A 20,240-nucleotide genomic window follows, 5' to 3' on the forward strand; every position below is an offset into this window, starting at 1 on the left:
TGACTTATAGAAATAAACAAAGATGTTAGACTGATTTCCATTGACGTAGAACAGCAGGACACAGATAGTACCTGGCTGGCATTCAATTTCAGAAAGAAATGGGTTAAGTTGCACGTAATTTGAGTTATTTTCTACGTTTCCCGGGTTGTTTTTTTGCCCCAAAAATATGAAATGAACATAATTGACAAGTTGTTCCTGTCTATCTGTTCACATGTTTCGTTTCCGAAGGTATCTATTTCGGATTTCGATGAAATGTTATGTTCGAGGACAACATTGTAATTTATAGGGCAAATTAAATTTTGGTTATGACTGGTCAAATATAAACCACGGTTTATAAAAATTGCACATGGCTAGAATTTGTTGTTCTGTATTCTCAGTAAGAGAACATCATCTTAAATAAGTTTTTAAAATTATGTTGTTTTGTCTACATGTTCTAGTATGTAATATCCCAAAAAGATTTATATATATTCAAGAATCCACTGTTCTTGCCACTCAGCTGTATGCAGATGAGGGCATGTAGTGTCAATAACAGGGTACACACTAAAATCAGTTGATTTTGCCTCTTTTCACTCTGTAATGAAGAATGGAATAATTTTGGTGGTAATTAATGTAACATCAAAAAAGATACTTACTTTACAAAATAAATTTGTTGGATTAATAGCTGGTATCAAACCTAGATATTCTTGTAGCATTCTATTTAAGAGATTAGATAGCTTAGCTCTTCCACGTGAATACATATTAATGAACTTACCTCTTGTTTTCAGGAGAGTACATATTATGCTGGCAGTATTTTCAAATCTACTATCAACTCTCACAAGTCTTATAAACAAAAAGGCACAATTTAAAGGAGCATTAGATTTCACTTTGTGTGAATCTGGTGTCATCTGACTAACTTCGCATCCATGAAATGTAGTAAATATGTAAGTAGCAGTGAGAAATGAAGGGTGCAATATACATGCAGTTGCCCTGACATTATTAAGGTAGTGAAATAAAAGTGGTTATAATGGACTAGATATGTTACATTGATAAAATTTTGGAATGGAAATCACTTGGATGATGTTACCTGGAATAGAAAAAAGACAGGTGAATAATAATTTTGATACAAAGTTTTAGTGGATGTAACTGGCGCACGACTGTGCTTTGGTGTTAATGGTAATCAGTCTCTGAATATTGGTCAAATATACTCAGCAACTCTGCCCATCTCATGTTTCTGCTATGAGTCACTGTAAGACGGTAGCAGTAATAAGAGAAAGTACTGTTACACTCCCTCGCAATATTCATGTAATCAAATCCAAACTGGAGCTCTCCATGTCGGTTTGAGACAAAACAGGTTTTACTGGATGACTAGTTTCTGTGCTCATATATCTTGTTTTAAGAATTATTTATTGCTGCTCCATCTATTAGGTCACAATAGACCACTATCTGTGTTTATTTAAACATTGCTGCAATTTGATATTCAGCTACTAAGGGGACAGATGGACAGAGTTTTTGAAAACCCACTGGATACACAGGAATAAGGATAACAAGGCAATTATTCATCAAGCAAACAGTGAACTGGAAAAATATCTACAAAAAACAAGCTCATAATTTCTCTGTACACATAAAACTGTATTATTTAATAATAATAATAATAATAATATAATAATCCCATGATTTTACTACCCAAGTAATAAATACTACAATCATCTTGAAAACTCCATTTGATGTTGTTGTGATGGCTCGCCACATAACATGGCAGGGTTTTGGGGAAGTTTGTCCCTTCGTTCATAGAAATACTCCAGCACACACAATGCCTTGATGTAAGAAATGCGACCTTTACCTATTTGTATGTTATATCACTGATTTGCGTCGCATTCTTATTTTGAATTGTGCTGCTGGGAGAGGAAGGAGCATTACCCGAAGGGACTTAAAACTACTCTCGATCTGAAGTCATCTGTCTCATGGAACCTCCAGACGATAGTGAGGGCATGTCGATAACAAAAACATTTTCTTTTCGTATGAAATTCCTTTACGTCACCACAGTAAATACATGTATAAAAAGTGTGAATGTCACAGCTTTTGACATTGTTCTTTGTTTAGAATGTTTAAATTTTTTTTAATGTTTACCTTCCATCTTGACAAATGTCTGTTCACTACAAAACTTTAAACCGCTCTTTCATCTTCCAGTTCAACACAGTTAGATAAATGTGTCATAAAAAAGAGGGGAACAAGCTAGTATTTTCAGCAGTTTTTATTCATTCTGTAAAAGTATGTTTTCATGAAGGATTTTTATTACTTTTTGAACACTGGATCTTCTTTCAATTTAACTGTTTCAGTTACAATTCCTGGTTAATCCCTGCAGAGGTTCGCTTTTACACTGACTTTACACCTGCTCAACACAGATGAACACGGAAGGGACAATGGGTATGTATCTCTACTGTACTCCATATGCCTGTGGCAAAAAAAAGTAATAACTATGTACATTTTTTTACCACAAAGGGTTAACTGATAACTGTAAAAGAATCAGGTATATAATAACAAACAGGAATGAGCCCAGCTGCCTTTGGCAACTGTCTCTCCCCCTCATAAAATGTATTCTCAACAAGTACCCCCATTCTGTAGTGATTACATAACAGAGTAGATGGATTCTAATCTTTGTACATTTCTTCCTTGGGGAGAAGGATCAGGATGCGTAAACAGACCAATCATCAAATATTTGCATTATGTATGTTATGTATATACAAAATAAATAATTCTCTGCAACATATTCTACACAGGTTGGTCTTTTTACACAAGGAAACACTCTTATGACATGTCATACATGGCACATCACCCATATGAACCCATAATTTACAATTGTACTTCGAAAGGGAGAAGATTGTATAAAGGAACAAGGACAAAAGTCACAAACCATTTGAATTTCATTGATCAGCTCCTTAACAGTTGCACACAAACTTAATGTGCTCACTTCCAGTCTTTTCTTATAAAAAAAAAGTTTAAAATATACAAACTGTGATGCCCCAGACAATTTCTAACTGTAAAATGGCATTTTCCATCAACCTCAAGTGCTACATGTTTAACAGTATTACACAGTTTTTAGAACTAGAAGATGTCATCTGTACAAAATGTACACCATAAAATATACAACTAGTCATTCACATATTTACCCATTCACACAAACTTTCAATATTGATATATACAAAACAGGACACATTCCAACTGAAGGGGTAAACTAATTACTCGATTAACATCAAGCAACAGTTTGTACTATTTCATAATATATGATATATATATATAATTTGTTTATATATAGATAATTATATATATATAAAGTTATATGTATATTTATATGTGGTAGTTATAATACAAGACTTCCCATTTCCCTAAATTATGTAAAAACTGAAGAAATAAAAGCTAATAATGTCTTTACAAATTCACTTAGGTGGTATGGATTTTGTGAGTAGGCTCTGTCAATTGTTTTTTCTTCCAAAATGATCTGGAAGGGGGCTGGAGATAATCACCGGCGCAGTCCATCTGGCTGATGAAATCACGAGGCAAAGTACCATATCACAGGAAATAAAGATTCCTTTGCCATGGACAACTGATGTAACTCTTACAATAAATCACAACTTTCCACATTCAGAACACACTCTTGTAGTATCTCGATCACAACGTAACACCCTCCATCACAACTGGTTTCAACAAATTTTTACTGTCATTTGATGTTTAACCACCCCTAAAATATGCAAAATGGTTTCAGTTCATGTGTTTTTGCTTGGCAGTTTGCTAGCACACTTCATAAAATGATTTGGCCCCCTGCTTAAAATACCACTATTTTATTCAGCATGCTCAATTTCACCTAAAGAATAAATAACAAAAAAGTTTTTCAAAACTAATAAACTAGACAATTTTTATACTCTGATTTCATTCCCATCATATTTCATAAAAGAAAACAGAAAAATATAAAATGGATTATTTTGCCTTTGGTTACTTTTCACAGTGACTGGATTGCTTTCTTATTATTTGTCCCCCACAAAATATACACAATGTAGAATATTTTGTGAATCTTTGGCTACAGTTTTGCATGCCAGTCAAAAAAATAATGCAGACTTTTCCACTTAACAATAGTTGATTTCTTATAATTGTATCATCATGATTGTCAGCTTCCTTGGGAGAGGATTTAACGTGAACCACATTTGCTTTCCTTCACTTTTACAGTGGCTTAAAATGCCACATTCCACCACCACAGTTTTGAAACTTAAGACTATAATGTAACAGATTATTGCTGAGACCATCTTGTGTGGGCAAGTCTCTCTTCCTCCTATTGAAATTTAAGAATTTAACTTGTATTTTCTTCTAAGACATTCATTCACCTGTTGGCACAACCACAAACATGGCTATACTTTGCCTCTAATGAACACTGGATGCACAGGGACATACTTCATTCAAAAACTACACTGTCTTATGCAACTATGTAGGTCAGACTAATGCAGAAGTCATGTGGTAGAGCTGCATTAAAGCCTGGATGTGTACTGGCAAGCAGGACAGACGGTCTCGTGTGTTTGAGTCCAGTGCTAACCACGATAATGCATTATAACCTTCAAGGACATATCTGAAATAAATCAAAATTTTGTTTTGAATTTGTGTAAACAAAAAATAATTTCCGATACAGGTACCGATAATCATATCTGAAGTTATATTAGAAACATACTTGATTTTCTGTGACCATTATCCTCCAGTGGCATTTCTTGATCTGGTTTCTCTAAGGAACAATTAGTCTCTCACTGAACATTTAATTGCCATCTTTAGTTTTAATATTCTCAAAAGAATTCTATTGTTACCCATGCATAACATATGTTCATATCACTGTACTGGTTTACTAGCAAATACAGTATTTAAAGCAATTACAATATGCCTATTTGTCATCTCTGGTAAGAGAGTACCTAACTGAACCTACATAATTCAGGATGAGATTCTGGGTGCATATCCACCCAACTCCCGATGTCCCACGGGACGCACTTCCCGAGACCCTCACAAGGGCTGCACCTTGACCCATCTATCTCTTTTCTTTCTCTCCCTCCCACCCACGCCTCATTTGACACCTGCTCCCATTAGCTTGGGGCAGGCTACTACATTCACGGTCCAGTTCCTACAAACCTAGCCCCACCCACCCAATTGGCACATTCATCGCCCTGATGACAGAGGCAGTATGATCTCTGAAACGGTAAACATCTACTATACTACACAGCGCAAGAACCCAGAAGACAGAAATCTTCATACTCACTGCTGTGAAAACATCAAATCATACACTTTTATGTACCTGTTAATATACTGTCACAAAAACTCGTAAAGAAAGAAACACACCAACATAAATACACAATAATGAAGCACAAAAGCGTTTGGTGGTAAATAATAACTTGTACATGGAAGTATGTAGGAAATGTCTGTGAAATGAAACTACAATAAAATATCCAGCACAAATAAAAATATTAATATTTCTTTTCTCAGCCAACTTCACTTAATACACACACACATTAATTTCATGGATATTAAAAATGTTACAAAGACTTATATGTCTGATGAAGAATATTTTAAGATAAATTCAAAGGAATGCAATTGGGAATGATAAGACAAGTGAAAGGGCTGACTTCTGAAAATAAATGGCAGTACAAGTGTGTGAAGCATAATGATGATCTATAAAATGAAATTTTAATGGAAAATATCATAAGGGTGCTGTGCAACCTGTGAACATGATTAAGATACATACACAGAACCTGTGACATTCATGTCAAACAATTAACAAGCTCATAAATTGTATTCATTACCAAAATACATACAATATCCTCATGCATCCTATGCACCATGCATTTAGAGGTATTACATCTGTCTTGTCCCACAAAGTAAATTTACAAATTTTAAAAATTTCTAAACCTTCAATTCCCACATTTAAAATTCATATTTAAACACCTATCCATCCTAACGTAAACAGAACATAACATGTCTTAACTTACCGTAATGGACCCGATTTAACCTAACCTAACCTGGCCCAGCAAAAAGTCTTAACATACACAAACACTCTGAATCCCACAATGAGACATCTATGAAGCTTCTGAAGCTAGGAGTGTTCAGACTTTAGACATTTCACAGTATTACAGAAATACAGAAAATGGACTAAAATCCTTGAACGTTTGGTTTTCTCAGGATGAGAAGAATGTTTTTACCTGAGCACATCTGTAGTGTACTGAGAGTCTAGAGGGTGCACAGTGACAGCTGACTGCTGCTGCAGGAGGTCATCAGAATTCTGTTGAATAGCTGGGCTGTGGAGATGCAGTGCATTCTTCAGGAATGCTGGGCAGACATTCTCCAAGTGTGGGCAAGAGGCCCAGAACCACTTGGGCATTCGACCTGTGGGAGCAGTTGACACAAAATATCCCAGTGCTAATGGTTGCTGGTGTAATGTCCCAACTTCCTCTTGAGTATCTACTCCAAGACCTCCACCACCCTGAAAGAATAACAAGATTGGAAAGGTGTACTCTTTGAAGTAAACTGAAATGCCAAAGTTGTTCTTCACACCACATTAACAGGGAAAAACAATGGAATCCATGGTCATTGCTGCAATGTTATCTGACAATGACCTCAGTTCACAGTATTTGTTTATACTGAAGTGCAAAGAGCACATAATAACCCAGGGCTGTGGAGTCGGTACTAAAATTTCCGACTCCTACTCCTTCATGAAAGCTCAATATGTATTAATAATGGTAAACTTACTAAAATGGTAAGTGTTACCATAAGCGATTTCATCACCACCACGCTAATCATCAGGCTACTTTTTAGACTTATAACCTATATTTAAATATACGGGGTCCCCAGTGGCTGCGCGGTCTGAGGCGCGGGCCTTGTGCCGCTTGGTCGCTGGGACCATGGCTTCGAATCCCACTCAAGCCATGGATGTTTGTCTGCGTTTATCTGTGTTGTGCTGTCCTGTGTACAGGTAGAGGCCTTGTGATGGGCCGATCCCTCGTCCAAGGAGTCCTACCGAATGTCTATAGATCAAGCCAACGAAAAGTTGGGAACTGCAGTGCTCAGGCACTTGAAGAACGGGTTGTTCCCAGTTTCCCAGTATTTAAATATATGTCTAATGGTTATTGCTGAAATCTGTTGATTTGTAGACAGTTTGTATTCTTAAGGTACTGGAGCCAAAGTTACAAGGCATCGCACACCATGTGGCTCAACGCGTCGTTGAATCTCCCGCCGCTGGCGGCCCACACAGTAGCGAAAGTGTTCATAAGATTTTATGTCGAGGTCGGAGTCGGTACATTTTTACCGACTCCAACTCCACCTAAAATTGCTTCCGACTCCACGGCCCTGTAAAAACCACCTTTGGGCCATTTCTCCAATTTAATTAAGTGGCATTACATCCTTAAGAGTTGCAAAAAAATAATAACATAAATAATGCCAATAGTTAAAATGTACATACTTACTAAATGTGACAAAATGGAGGGAAAGAAAACTGTGATCCACAAATAACAGCATATTCTTCCTCAATTTGGGTATAGTATTTTGATATGAGATCTGTCCAAGCTATAATTCAATGACTGCCTAGTCATTGTCATCTTTCATTTTTAAAAATATCAACATAGCAAGTTCAGAGCTGGGTATTCACTGGACAACTGTTCATAAGATGTACAAATAAAATCTGTGATATCAGCTATTGATGATACTGCATGTTACTTAAGTTCACAGGCAATATTGTTCTGAATTTGCTGTACTGATGCACGTAAGACAGAAGGAGGAAACAACTATCTGAGCAAAGATATATTTCCTGATGAAGCAACATTGCACATGACAGGAATAGGCATAACTGATGCATCTGCAATTTTTAAAGACTTAATAATACCTACAAATAAAAGATAAACTCCTAAAATTAATGTGTAATGTGCACTCACAAACAGAAGCGACAGGTTTGTTTTTCTCTGCACAAAAAGCAAGTAGTTGTATGTGTAACGGGGGCCAGTATGCTCTCTGACATTGACTCCTGTCAGACTTATTTCCACACTGACTACTAGTATACTTACAAGACCAGAGGTCATTCAGCACATGACATGGCATGGCATGAGTGGAGAGAAGGTGATTTTAATGAAACTGAGCACACTACACCAGAACTCACTATGATTGACTGAAGAAAACTAAAAATGCAATTCTGATTGAATAAGTGACTGGATCAGGAATCCCCAACCAAGTGGGTGGATCCTCCACAATGGTGTCATCACACAGTGAGACACCCAGTCCACACAAAGGTAACTGACCCCAAACAGTGGCCACATTAATAAAGGCCAAAAGTCAAGTTCTGATGAATGCACCATAGATTGTTATGCTACGCATACATTTTGTACTTTGTTTTGTTTCTGGACATTCCTCTCATTTCATACCTAACATAGATCAATTTTCTCTCATGTAGTTTGAACTCTGCAACCATCACAATTTCATCTGTTCCTCTCTATCTAATAATTTGGAACATATCAGTCAGTTACATTTCTGTACTGAAGCAGTCTGAAAATTTAAAAGTAATAAAACTGGTTGTATTAAAGAAGTACATATTAAAATACTGTATTTGCTCAAGTATAATACAAAGTTTTTGCACACAGTAAACTTACTCGTGAAGATGCATTGCAAGGAAAGGGACTATGCTGATCTGAGGTGCCACCAACCCCACACGATGGGCTCCCAGGTTGCGAGGGTGAATCCCCTCTTCGAGGGCTACCTGTGGGACTCTGAGCACCACCAGGCCCTGTTTCAGGCCATGAGAATATATCATTGAAGTCTTGCATGCCCTCTATTCCTTCAGGCATATCATCATTCAGAGCTGAGAACAGCTCATCATCACCAAGCTCCGGGTCATTAATGTGCTGCTCCTGGAATGCTGTCTGAGAAGACTGAAAACAAAACATGCAAAGTAACACTGGGTACATGAAAACATTCAGCCTGTACAGCTGAATCAGCAGAATTCTGGTCTGGTACGATATTAAATTCACCCATCTCCAACAATCTCTAGACTATTTAAGGCTCAACACCACAGGCACATTCAGAGCAACGTGGAGATCCCAAATGTGCCGTAAGCCAGGGTCACCATCTACCATCATCACAGTTAAACCAAGAAAGATCATCCATATCAACTGATACTACAACTTCAAAAGGAAAGGAAGCTGCAGCAACACTATTCAATGTGCATCAGGCTTTCTTCGCTGTCACATCTATCTACTTCACACAACCTCCCTCCAAAAGAAACTTGGGCCTGGAATGGTTCTTATATTCTCAATTGCATCCCTACTGGCCACACACACACAGGTCAGGACGATGAGGAATGTTTGCATGATGGGACCTCCATTTTAATGGGAGTCCCAAAAGGAATCACTGGTATCATTCTGTCTTCACTCATAATGAACAAAACTCCACACCAAGACCAACCAGATAAAACTTATAAAATACTCAGTGACTGTTCTCATTTAATATGGTGCTATCTCAAGTGAGGTTCCCGTGGCAGTTTACTCTCCAGAAGAGGAAAAGAAAAAACTGACAGATGAGGCAAACAGTAGAATGCTATCATTAATATACAAAGTGAGGTTTGGAAGAAAAAGCCCAAGATCATGTGAAATGTCCACACAGGTCTTGGCTGCAGAGAAGGAAAACGCTTTTTTCAATGTGACAGGCAATTTGCACTAACTTGAATCCAAAGTTCAACAACATAAGTATTCTGGGGACTGTAAAAGACGGTGAAATCAAAAAATTACAGTGATGTCGACACAGACCAGTTACCCTGTTGACGGAAATTGCGAACGTCTGCCTGGTAGACTGTGGCATGCACACCAAGTGAACAGAATACAGGTAAACCTCAATTTATGCCGGGGATGCATTCCTGGATGAACTGGCGTAAATGGAATTGGCATAAATTGAAAGTCTTTTTATAATGTAAATGAATGGGAAGTCAATGACATGTGTTCCCGGCACCCAAACATTGACGACTTAAGTTCCTCAAAAATTGACTTTGCCTTATCCGTGATAGCAATTTGAGTCAACGGAATGTTTTTTCGATTCATGTCATCCACCCATAGCAACAGTAATTTCTCCATTGTTTCAAAAAGTTTACTTCCGCTGACTCACTTGCGTTGCACTTACTCTCGTAGCCTGCTGCGTTGACTGTTTTATTTTGTATGAATTTTTCATTAAGGTAGTCACAGCGGAAGGAGGCAACTTCATACTTCTGCACACATTACGACGGGTATCACCACCTTCTATTCTATGAATTACGTCCATCTTATCTTCTAACGCAATAGACCTACGCAACTTTTTAGCAACACATTCACTTCTCTTACCAGACATGGTGGCTCTTCTACAGTTTATAAATGTAAAACAGTTGCTACTGCAGAATAGTGGTCGAACAACAACACAAACATGTTTAGCACAGTTTTCAGCACATTCAATGTGTCAACAAGAGGTAAACTGAGTGCATTTTTCCTTACTCCCTAATCGGGCTGAAAGCAAATGACTCACCGCGAAGAGTGATCAATGCTCCCGTGACTGTTGCGCAATGTTGGCGGATTTTTAGGAGATTATCTCGCAACAACTCAGCAATGAGTGCAGAGGTGACTGTATTTATAATTTTTATTCAAAATCAGCGATGTAAGAATTACGATTTAGTGTAAGAATCAGTACGAGAAACATTGTAAAACGTTATAAATAATAGTAAAATATATTTTTTCCCCTTTTTGACTTGCTGGTTTCAAAAGCGGTGTTATTCTGAATCAGCGCAAATCGAGGTTTACCTGTAACCTCATCCCTGGTCTCACCCTGCCAGCCATACTGGACCTGTACAAAACCAAACTAGCCCTTTATACTAAAAGGTAACAGGTCAGGCTGATTACCAAAGGCTGCATGACAGGTCATCCTAAAGTAATCATTGGCATCATTTAATTCTGACTCATATGGGGAAGGGACTGACTCTACTAGTTGGCATGACCTACATTCAAACCCTACCCAACCACAGAACCCATAAGCTGAGGCCCTGGCATTAGTCTCTGCTACCAAGACAAGCTCAACAATTTTGGACCATCTTCATGTTGTGTTAATCGGTTCCAAATCTACATATTCCCTTATTCACATTTCATTAAACAGGTGTGCATGCATGTGTGCACATGCACATCAATGCATGCGGATGGGTGTAATTTGCACCACGAGTTTCACTCAAGTTCACAAGATTCCAGACTTCAGTTCCTGTTCTGTGTCCTCTCTAAACCCATTCATATTGAGTGCTGGACCCAAAATTCAGGTGCAACCTAACCTAACAAATGATTCAGAGTCAGGTTTGGTCATTATTCCCCACTGACCAATGGCTGTACAGCTGAAAATTTCAACCATATAAACATCACCAGTGGTCAATCTCATTATTCCCTTTGGTGGAGGTGGTCTCTGAAATTTTGAGCCTTTGTTCACAAATGATATGGCTTGTTGCCTGATAAGATTTTAATGAGTTTAGTTGCTGTGAAAACTAAGTTTTACAGATAGATGTTCCTGAAGTAAAGAAAACTTATGTCACCACAAACACTGATTTTAAACTGCACAAGATGTGCAAACATTTACATTCACTGTGTATAGGTGATGATGAACCTGTAGCTAATATTAATGGCAGCTCTGACAGTTCCTTGCTAAACACATCCTGCCCCAATGAAGAACAACTAAAGATGTGAACCATTTATGGTTATATACTACACAGCATTTTGTGAGTGTTTCATAATATTCTGCACCAGCTACAAATAAATTACTTGCAGTATTTTAAAAGCAGGCACATATTACTGGCCAACAGATCCTATAAACCACTGCTACATTTAACCTCATCTCTCACTGATGAAAATTACTCTCTCTGTTTGGGTGGACATCCATTACAAAATGGAAACTACACTTCAATAGCTTTCAAATGTGTCTGAAATTAAGTCTCCAGGTCAATAAGACCTAAATTACATGAATTTTAAGTTGTGCAGTATCAAAAGCTGCTGCTTTCTAAATTTTAAGCCCCTCCCACCCTCAAAAGACATGGATAGCTAAAATCTGGCATTTTAACTCACTGGAATACAGTCTATAAACACAGCAAACTGCAAATGAAATCAAAAGGGGTGAGGGGTTTGAGCTGCATTGAACTGACATGGTATGAGCCATAATTATTTTCTGGCAGAGTTCACATAATAAAACTACTTAGTGAAAAAACAAAACATAATCATCTTTAGGTTTAAAATGAGTCACTGTATGCTCAAAACTTGTCCGAACACCAAACACCTGGTTCCCGCATATGCCTCAACCAATGAAATCAGATAAATGTAAAACAACTCTGCTCACTCCCTATACTATATCATGTACTGCAGAAATCTGAAGATGAACTACTAAGCAATGACATCAGACAATTCAAACATGTTTAATTTTAAGTAAATAATTTAATCCCTTGCATTTATAATTAACAAGGTTTTTTTTTATCATGAACAATTAGCGTCTGCGTGCTGACCAACATACCTGACTTGTAGCAGAAGTAGGAAACACCAGGATATGTGTGCAAGACACATCATGAGGTGTTGATAGTTGGCAGTTCACAGCTGTCTGGCTAAACCTCTCATCTGGTGTGAACTGATCAGGCATCAGTCGCAGTGCCGAGTCAGGTTCCAGTGACACGAGACATGCACTCAACACACATGGAACATCATTTGGGTACATGAGGTTGCACTGCTCACAAATCTCTTTTAAGTGCTTTGAAGCCTTCAGCAGGGATTTACGACTGAGAAGCCAACTCCAACCTATAAAGAGCATAAAACATTAAAGGATGTACATATATGTAGCCTTGACAATCATGTTTATTTTGCACAAGCACCATAATTTATGAACACATTCAAGTACAACTTTTTAAAATACTCACTGGGCCCATTAAGGAACACCATTTTCAATGACTCCCCCAAACTTCCTCTTCCTCTGTGTGTGTGTGTGTGGGGCGCCTGAACTTACGTATACAGATACATGTGGACATGAAGGAAGGCAGTTCATTGTTTCCTTTTGCTCAGGTGCTTATTACAAAAAGCAATCTTCTGAATGGCAGATCATGAAACAGCTCAATATGTGACACTCAACTGATTCAATCAACCCCCTTCTCTGATCTTTACTGGCTGGGACAACCATGACAAGATCCTAGGATTTACTCCACCAGAATAAACCCAAAACTTACGGACACAGCCCTCCTTCATCCTGATTTGATTAAGTGATGCATGACATTAGCTGATCATCTCTCGTTTCTGAAGTGTAAATTGAAAAATGAAAGTACAGTGAAACCTCGATGCATCGTTTTCGGCGGGGGTGGGAAATAAAAACGATGAATGCGGGAAAGCATTAAAAATTTAAAAAAAAACAATGTTTCTCTTTCAAAGTTACTTCTTTTTACCAAAAAATTCTTTAATGGACAACTGGTTTGTCAAAACTTTACGTTTTAGACCAAACAGAGCACTTTCCACGTTCAAAATGTTTTCCTCGTCACGTTCACTAATATTAAGCGCATAAAAGAACGACTTCACTTTCGCCAATGCAGCGTGCGCTTCGGCAAAACTCGGCAAAGCTTCGGGCTCGCATTCGTCGTCTTCTTCTTCCTCACCACTCCAACCCCCTTTGCGGACAATAACAGGAAGAATGGAAATACTATTACTGCCGAACTCAACGAAACGTAGCTGTAGAAGACCCTGAACCGCTGGAAACGAGATGAACCAGAAGAATGAAAAGTGCCGCCAGCCTTTCCTTTGTACTTATAATAAAAGCATTTGTGAAGAAATTCACACTGCACATGCCATCTGGCATCGCTGGAACGAAATATGAGTGCACCCAAATTAAAATCGTAAAATTTCTGACAATGGGCACCGCCATTCACTCCAACTATCACCCCTGCACCGCTGACCCCTCATTCCAAAAGAATCTGTGCTGGTTGGGCGACATAACAGGTTACCGCTACTGTTTATTCCAAAAACATTGTGCGTCTTTCGGTATTAATTTATCTCTAAATCCAGCATTTTAAATTCTCAGAAACGATCATTGCGGGAAAATTGTGGGCCGGGACTAAGATTTTTGAACGATCGATGCGATAAAACGATAGTTCGAGGAACGATAGAAGCGGGAAAATGTAACATTATTTTATATGGGATGTATTCGGGACCGAACAAAACGGACGATGCATCCGGGAAAACGATAGTTCCGGGAACGATGGATAGAGGTTTCACTGTATTTACACTGATCTAAATCTCCAAATCTTCCTAAAAACAGGGATTTTAAACCAAGCTCCTTTTAGACAAACTGTCCTGTACAGAGAACATTTTGTTTGTTACATTATAATGGAGAGCAAAATGTGCCTTCATCTATCAGTCACAGGAAATTATTGTTCATCACAGCTTCCCTCAACAGTACCTGTAGCAAGAGATTTTAAAGGATAGCACTGGCGTCTTCTGAATTTAGTTTCCAAAAATTTCCAGCCAGGAATTCATTTGTAACTGGCAAATCTAGACATCTCAACACTGCAGCATGAATATATGGCCCCAGACCCAATCAATAACATCAGTATAACTTTTGCAACAGCACGAGCTGAGCTGCAGCCAAATACACAAACACCATCTGACATTCAATTTTCCAGATACATCACTGTCAAATGAGGCAACAAAGAAGCTATTGCTGCTATTTATATGTATGAAGAAGACTGAGACATGCTGTTAACCCTGGACATCAAAGATAATCGAGCTGGAACCGCATGAATAAACTCAGTTACTTCAATGCCCATGTTACACTTTTCAATCCAAAATATTGTCCCATTTGATAGTGAATCTTGAAAATTAAACAACGGACACTGTACATCTTTGTACGAAGGATCACACTACAGAGAGCGTTTGTGCAATTTTTTTTACTCTGTACATGCAACTATAATGTTTAAACTGTGTTAACTTAAGAATATAAATGAACAGACATGTTGACATGCTGAAATATTAGCACACAACATTAAATTTCACCTTTCAGCTCCCCATGTCCTATCCTGCCGATGCGACCCACAACTAGCCTCCAAGGTCGAACACTCTGTGACATCACACCAACGATGAAATCCATTAATTTTTGCAGTCCAATGCGCCTAGCTGATGCCTTCTTCCTCCGGCTACGATTGGGGATGTCGATATTAATAGTCGCAGTCTCGAATATTTCCCCACGCTCATCAGTTGCAACAGCCAGCAGCCATCGCTGATCTTCTGACAGACAGTAGCTTACATACAGCACAGAACACTGCTCACTGCCACACTGACCAAACGATTCCCCAGACTCTGTCTTCTCCTTTACAGGAGCCAAAACATAGAGAGGCGTATACAGCCGGTAAGGAGCTCGATTCTTCTCCTGCAACAAAACCAGACCTAGTTATGTACCTTTTAACATAATGGTATATAGTTTCTATACACAGCCACCTCTAAACATATACATGGATGGATGTTCCCATGACCTTGTTTTTGAATTTCTGTCAATGTTTCTATCTCTCGGTTTAACTTAATTAACCATTCTTCCAATGACACACAAGAATTACAGATTGTACTCAACACTTCGAACAACATTCAATTTGCTAGAAGCCTAAGACACTGCAAAAACCATAAGAATCCCAGCCATGAATATTACACCCTCTTCAGCTAGGCGGTATTACAGAACAATTTATATAAGTTGTATATCTAGCACACATTATTCTATGTTGTTTCATTTACATATGTTTTGGTGCTGGCTTCTCACTACGGAGGTAGATTCATGCCAAGGTCAGCCCATGTGGGTCAAAGTGGCTCTGTGACAGATTTTTCTCAGAGCCCTTTAGCTTCCCCTTGTCAATATCATTGCAATAATGCTCCATATTCACTGATATATAGCATCTGCTGTGAACGGACAAAGGGCCTGGGGAAGGGGGGGTTGGTCAAGTGTTTTAACCCTGAAGGGGGGGGGTTGGTTTAGTTTCTTACTCAAGATTTTAAAAACTTGACCAACCTCCCCGAGGAGCTCCGAAAGGAGCGCTCTGCTCTAGTATCTTAAAATGCTGAACAGTAATCAACTAATACATACATCTTTGCTTTTAAGGAACATATCAGCCATGGCAGCAGTGCCAAAGCCAGTGAGTGCCTTGATGTTGGATGTGTGTGTAAGCAAGCGGCGGCACTGAGAGAACACGGAGAATGCTTGCGCTCGCATGTGATCGTTCTGCCTGATTCGATCACGTGACTTCCCCAGCTCCATAATGCTCTCCAGCGAAATTAGCTATAAAATAAGATATTACTCCTCAGAATGCTTCATAAACAGATTAATACAATCAAATTACTATGAATGTGCCTCCATCATCAGGGCAATGGAGGCAGCAAGGACCTCTGACACGTCTGTAAACATCTACTGGACTACATGGCGCAACAACCCAGAAGACGGCCATCTTCAATAAAGATGATCCTGATTATCAACTTAAATTCTAATAGTGGCTTTGTATACATATGACAAAAATGAGTCATTTTAAAATTTAATTACTTGTCACATAAACAACTTTTAAATCCGGTAAGAAAAAAGCTGTCCCAGTAAACGCCATGTAGGCGCTTGGGGCGAGAGGAGGTATAGCTCCTACTCATTCTTAACTTCGGCACTAGATGGGGGTGAGTGGTCAGTGTCATGCTCCAGCTGTGCTTTACCCCTGGGAAAGGAACCTGGTAACCACTGGATAGGAGGCCATGTGGTCCCCAGAGCCAATATGGATGCAGAGGCTATTGGAAAAATCCTCTACCCCCTCAGGGATCAAACCCCGGTCTTGCAGTCCAGAGCCAGTCACCATACTGATTGTGATACTGTGGCTCCTTTTTAAACTTGGAAAAACTGTCAAATGACATACCATGCAGTGGACCCAAGAAAATCAATTAGTAACAGAACCAGTTAATTTAAAATGGCCTGTCGTCCAGAGGAATGATTGGCCACTTTCTGGAACACAATGTTGCAACAATGGGAGCCAAGATCATTATTGGGTAACACCATTACAATGAAAACTGATGTCATTGTTGGCCCTCAACAACAACCTCAGATCACATCGTCACAGCTACGACCTTCGACACTGTTGCTGCTTTTGTTACTATTTCTTCAGTCACACTGATCGTAGTCCACGAGTCCTTGAGTTGTGGTTACCAACGAAGCAACTTGCTGTCTGTGTTGTGGCATCAATGTACTCCAATGAGTGCATGTCACCTTCCCAATCTGTCAGGGGCACTGCCTGCTCCCAAATTCACCAGAAGATCCCAAACTATGCACGAACAATTCGTATGTGGATGGAAACTGTTAAACTAGACATGATAGCGTACTGCAGCTTTACCATGACAAAATGAGAAATGTCATCAATGCTTATTTCTCCGTCATTACTTGTGCAGTGCCCCGCATGCCAAGAAGGCTGCAAAGTGTGGCATGAGACTTAACTTACCCTTATGCCAGCAATGCTGATGGTGGGCACTTTGAACATTTATGACTTCAAGCATACGCTACAAGAGGCCAACAAACATACAGGTGAATAAAGTATACATACATATTTTAAGGACAATCTGTAAATGCAGCCTTGAGACTTTCCTTGTTTACTCTATCACATTTATACTGCAAAAACATTCATAAAATGCAACATACCTGTACACTGATATTGTTGCGTATACTTTCTGGAACAGCAGAGAGAACAGTGGTGAAGCAGCGGAGCAGGCCAAGACAAGCTAACCTCTGCAGGTCTGTGCTGTCACTGCCTATTGTGAACGGATCCACAAGATAGACCACCAGGGCTGGTGGCTCCTGGTCGTCCTCGTCGTGGCTGCTGTCACTACCTCCACTCGACTGGCCACTGGACAATGGGTCGCGGCTGCTCAAACTGCCTTCACCATCTGCACATAACACATACACACGAGCTGAAGTAACACATTCCACAGAGACCGAGAAGCTAATAGTTACCAAGCTAGTCAAACAATCCCCTGCTTTGGTTTAATTCCATGTAAATGGCTAAGAGACATAAAATTTCTTCATTATTACACAACCCCGCATTCTGACCAGTAGTTTGTAAGACTTTTTTGTCATGAAGGTGGAGTTCTCACAGTATCACCTCAACCTTACAGATTCAAATACCCAAGGCTTTTCTAAGAATTCAAACTACAACCTCCAACACAATTTTCCGAAATCAATTTCAATATTATCTTCTTTGCTCAGGGTATGGAGCTGTGGTGGGCTCTTGTAAACGCAGTAACAAATCTTTGGGTTTCACAAAAGGTGGGGATTTGGCTAGCTGAGCGGACTGTTAACCTTCTTAAGGATTCTGTTCCGTACATTTATTTAGTTACGGCTTATCTAATTAGTGTTCAAAGTGAATGCCTTAAGACATCTTGGTTCAACTAACGGCCACGGGGTCTCCCTGACCTGCGAAGATTAATCATCGCTGCCATCTCACAAATTGATCGTGAATGCTGGAGTTGGTATAGGCAGAAATGGATTATCAGCTTGACGTCTGCCACGTCACAAAGGGCGGACACATAGAGCATTTATGAGGCATGTAAAATAAATTTGGAGAGTTTCTCTTTCTATCGGCATATCCTATGTTACCATCCATTGCACCATTCAAGTCTAGCGATCTTTTGTAAAGTGTCAGGGAATTATGAATAACCGTGTACACACGTTGTTTGTCCACGATTTGTTTCACTGATGAAAAGAATTGTGCTGCGAGACAAGTACTGCAAAATGACAGATACATTTTGCATTGCAAATTTTCTGAGGCTCAGAAAAAACTTCCAAAACTGGGCAGTGCCATCTGCTGTAGGAATTACAGGAAGTTTTTCAAACTTCACTCTTAATACTGTATTACATTTCAATCCAGTCACTTCCATCTGTACATTATATTACACTTTTGTCAATGAAAGTAAAAAAAATATATGCCAAATATTTAAATTAAAACAATTAAATTTTGTTTTGTCTCGAGAAGTATTCATGAACCATTTTTGGGGTCACAATGTGCCTTGCACGGTACATATTGATCACAACTTCCTTAAATATCACTAATTCTGAAATTAAATACCTGAAAACATCTTACCGTGGTCTGATTTTGGTGTGGAGGGAGCTTTGTCCGGTATTTGGCCCTGATTACTCTCCGGAGTTGAGGGAGGAGGCATGGGTGAAGGCAGAGGTCTGTCCACTGCAACACGGAGAGGCTGTGAACCCTCAGGAGGATCTAATAATGTTTTGTCCAACGGCACCTGTGACAGATGTGGAGCTAAATGGTGCCGGCACACCTAGAGGTTAAAAAACATTTCATAAGAGTGAGCTTGCAGTTCAATATTTCATCCACAGTCTTAATTAAGCACTTCATTTCACTTTTAGAGAACAAATAATTCTGAATTTTAAAGAAGTCAAGTTTTGAAAGAAATTTCATGCATGCAGCCAAACACTACAGCAAACTAAACACCACATATCACAGTTTTTTATGAACCATAAGCACATGTGCTACAAATGACATACCAAAAGAAAAAATGAGCTAAAATACTAACAAAATGTCAACTTATATGTGGCTGAGAATGAAACATACGTGAAACTGCACAGACACTTGACAGCAATTAAACAGCTGCACCTGAAGATTAAGTGACAAAAGCTTGAAACACTGCTACCAACATTTCTGTACTTCAAAATAAAAAAAAATTGTAGTGACATTGTTAACAATCTTTTCTCCTATATACACTAATGGCACGAGTTTGCATTGTGTGATGAAGTACATGAAATCTGGGTTTAGAAATACTTACTGATGAAAGAAATGTTGGTGCTTGTGAATTTAAAAATTACCAATTATGAACCTTATATAATAGCATTCAACAGCAAACTTCTCCCTAACTTATTTAAATACACTGTGATTTCACTGAAATAAGAACAGAAGTTCCCCTTCATTTTGGCAAAAATTTCCCCTCTTCCTTTCAGATCATACAGGCATGTTTCCTTGAAAAATTACACTTTGTTTCAATCTGTTAGGAGTTTTGTATTAAATTTGTCTGCATTTGAAACAGTAATGGTTGCATTTTATATATATTGTACATATTCCTATTCTTAACTCTCAGGATTATGTAAATTTTGGTCATCACAAGTACTCAAGTTCATGCCCTGACAGAACAGCACATAACAAAGCAAGATATGGCAGCAGAACAACT

General features: G+C 38.8%; 1 protein-coding gene and 1 long non-coding RNA gene across 5 annotated transcripts in view; one reads left to right on the forward strand and one right to left on the reverse strand.

Moving 5' to 3' along the window:
• Window positions 1-59: 59 nt before the first annotated feature.
• On the forward strand, window positions 60-2,403 carry LOC110841252 (uncharacterized). 2 transcript variants are annotated; one of them, XR_002547145.2, is made up of 3 exons: window positions 60-228; window positions 765-920; window positions 2,316-2,403. It is a non-coding gene; the product is annotated as an uncharacterized LOC110841252 (long non-coding RNA). The 2 variants fall into 2 exon arrangements; XR_002547146.2 differs by lacking the exon at window positions 60-228 and adding an exon at window positions 393-600.
• Window positions 2,216-20,240, reverse strand: part of skd (mediator complex subunit skuld) — a 52,076-nt gene continuing 34,051 nt past the window's right edge. For all 3 annotated transcript variants that reach the window (XM_087351315.1, XM_022086613.2, XM_087351314.1), the window contains 8 exons: window positions 19,139-19,337; window positions 17,701-17,945; window positions 16,123-16,314; window positions 15,048-15,420; window positions 12,535-12,812; window positions 8,634-8,912; window positions 6,201-6,481; window positions 2,216-4,591 (listed from right to left, as the gene is read on the reverse strand). In XM_087351315.1, the coding sequence (XP_087207441.1) occupies window positions 4,459-4,591; window positions 6,201-6,481; window positions 8,634-8,912; window positions 12,535-12,812; window positions 15,048-15,420; window positions 16,123-16,314; window positions 17,701-17,945; window positions 19,139-19,337 (1,980 nt within the window). In that variant the 3' untranslated portion in view covers window positions 2,216-4,458. The remainder of the gene's footprint in view (window positions 4,592-6,200; window positions 6,482-8,633; window positions 8,913-12,534; window positions 12,813-15,047; window positions 15,421-16,122; window positions 16,315-17,700; window positions 17,946-19,138; window positions 19,338-20,240) is intronic.

This window comes from Zootermopsis nevadensis, unplaced genomic scaffold, assembly GCF_977971745.1.
Source record: "Zootermopsis nevadensis isolate Lab colony 2312 unplaced genomic scaffold, Znev_1.0 Znev_ptg000019l, whole genome shotgun sequence".
Classification (NCBI taxonomy): domain Eukaryota; kingdom Metazoa; phylum Arthropoda; class Insecta; order Blattodea; family Termopsidae; genus Zootermopsis; species Zootermopsis nevadensis.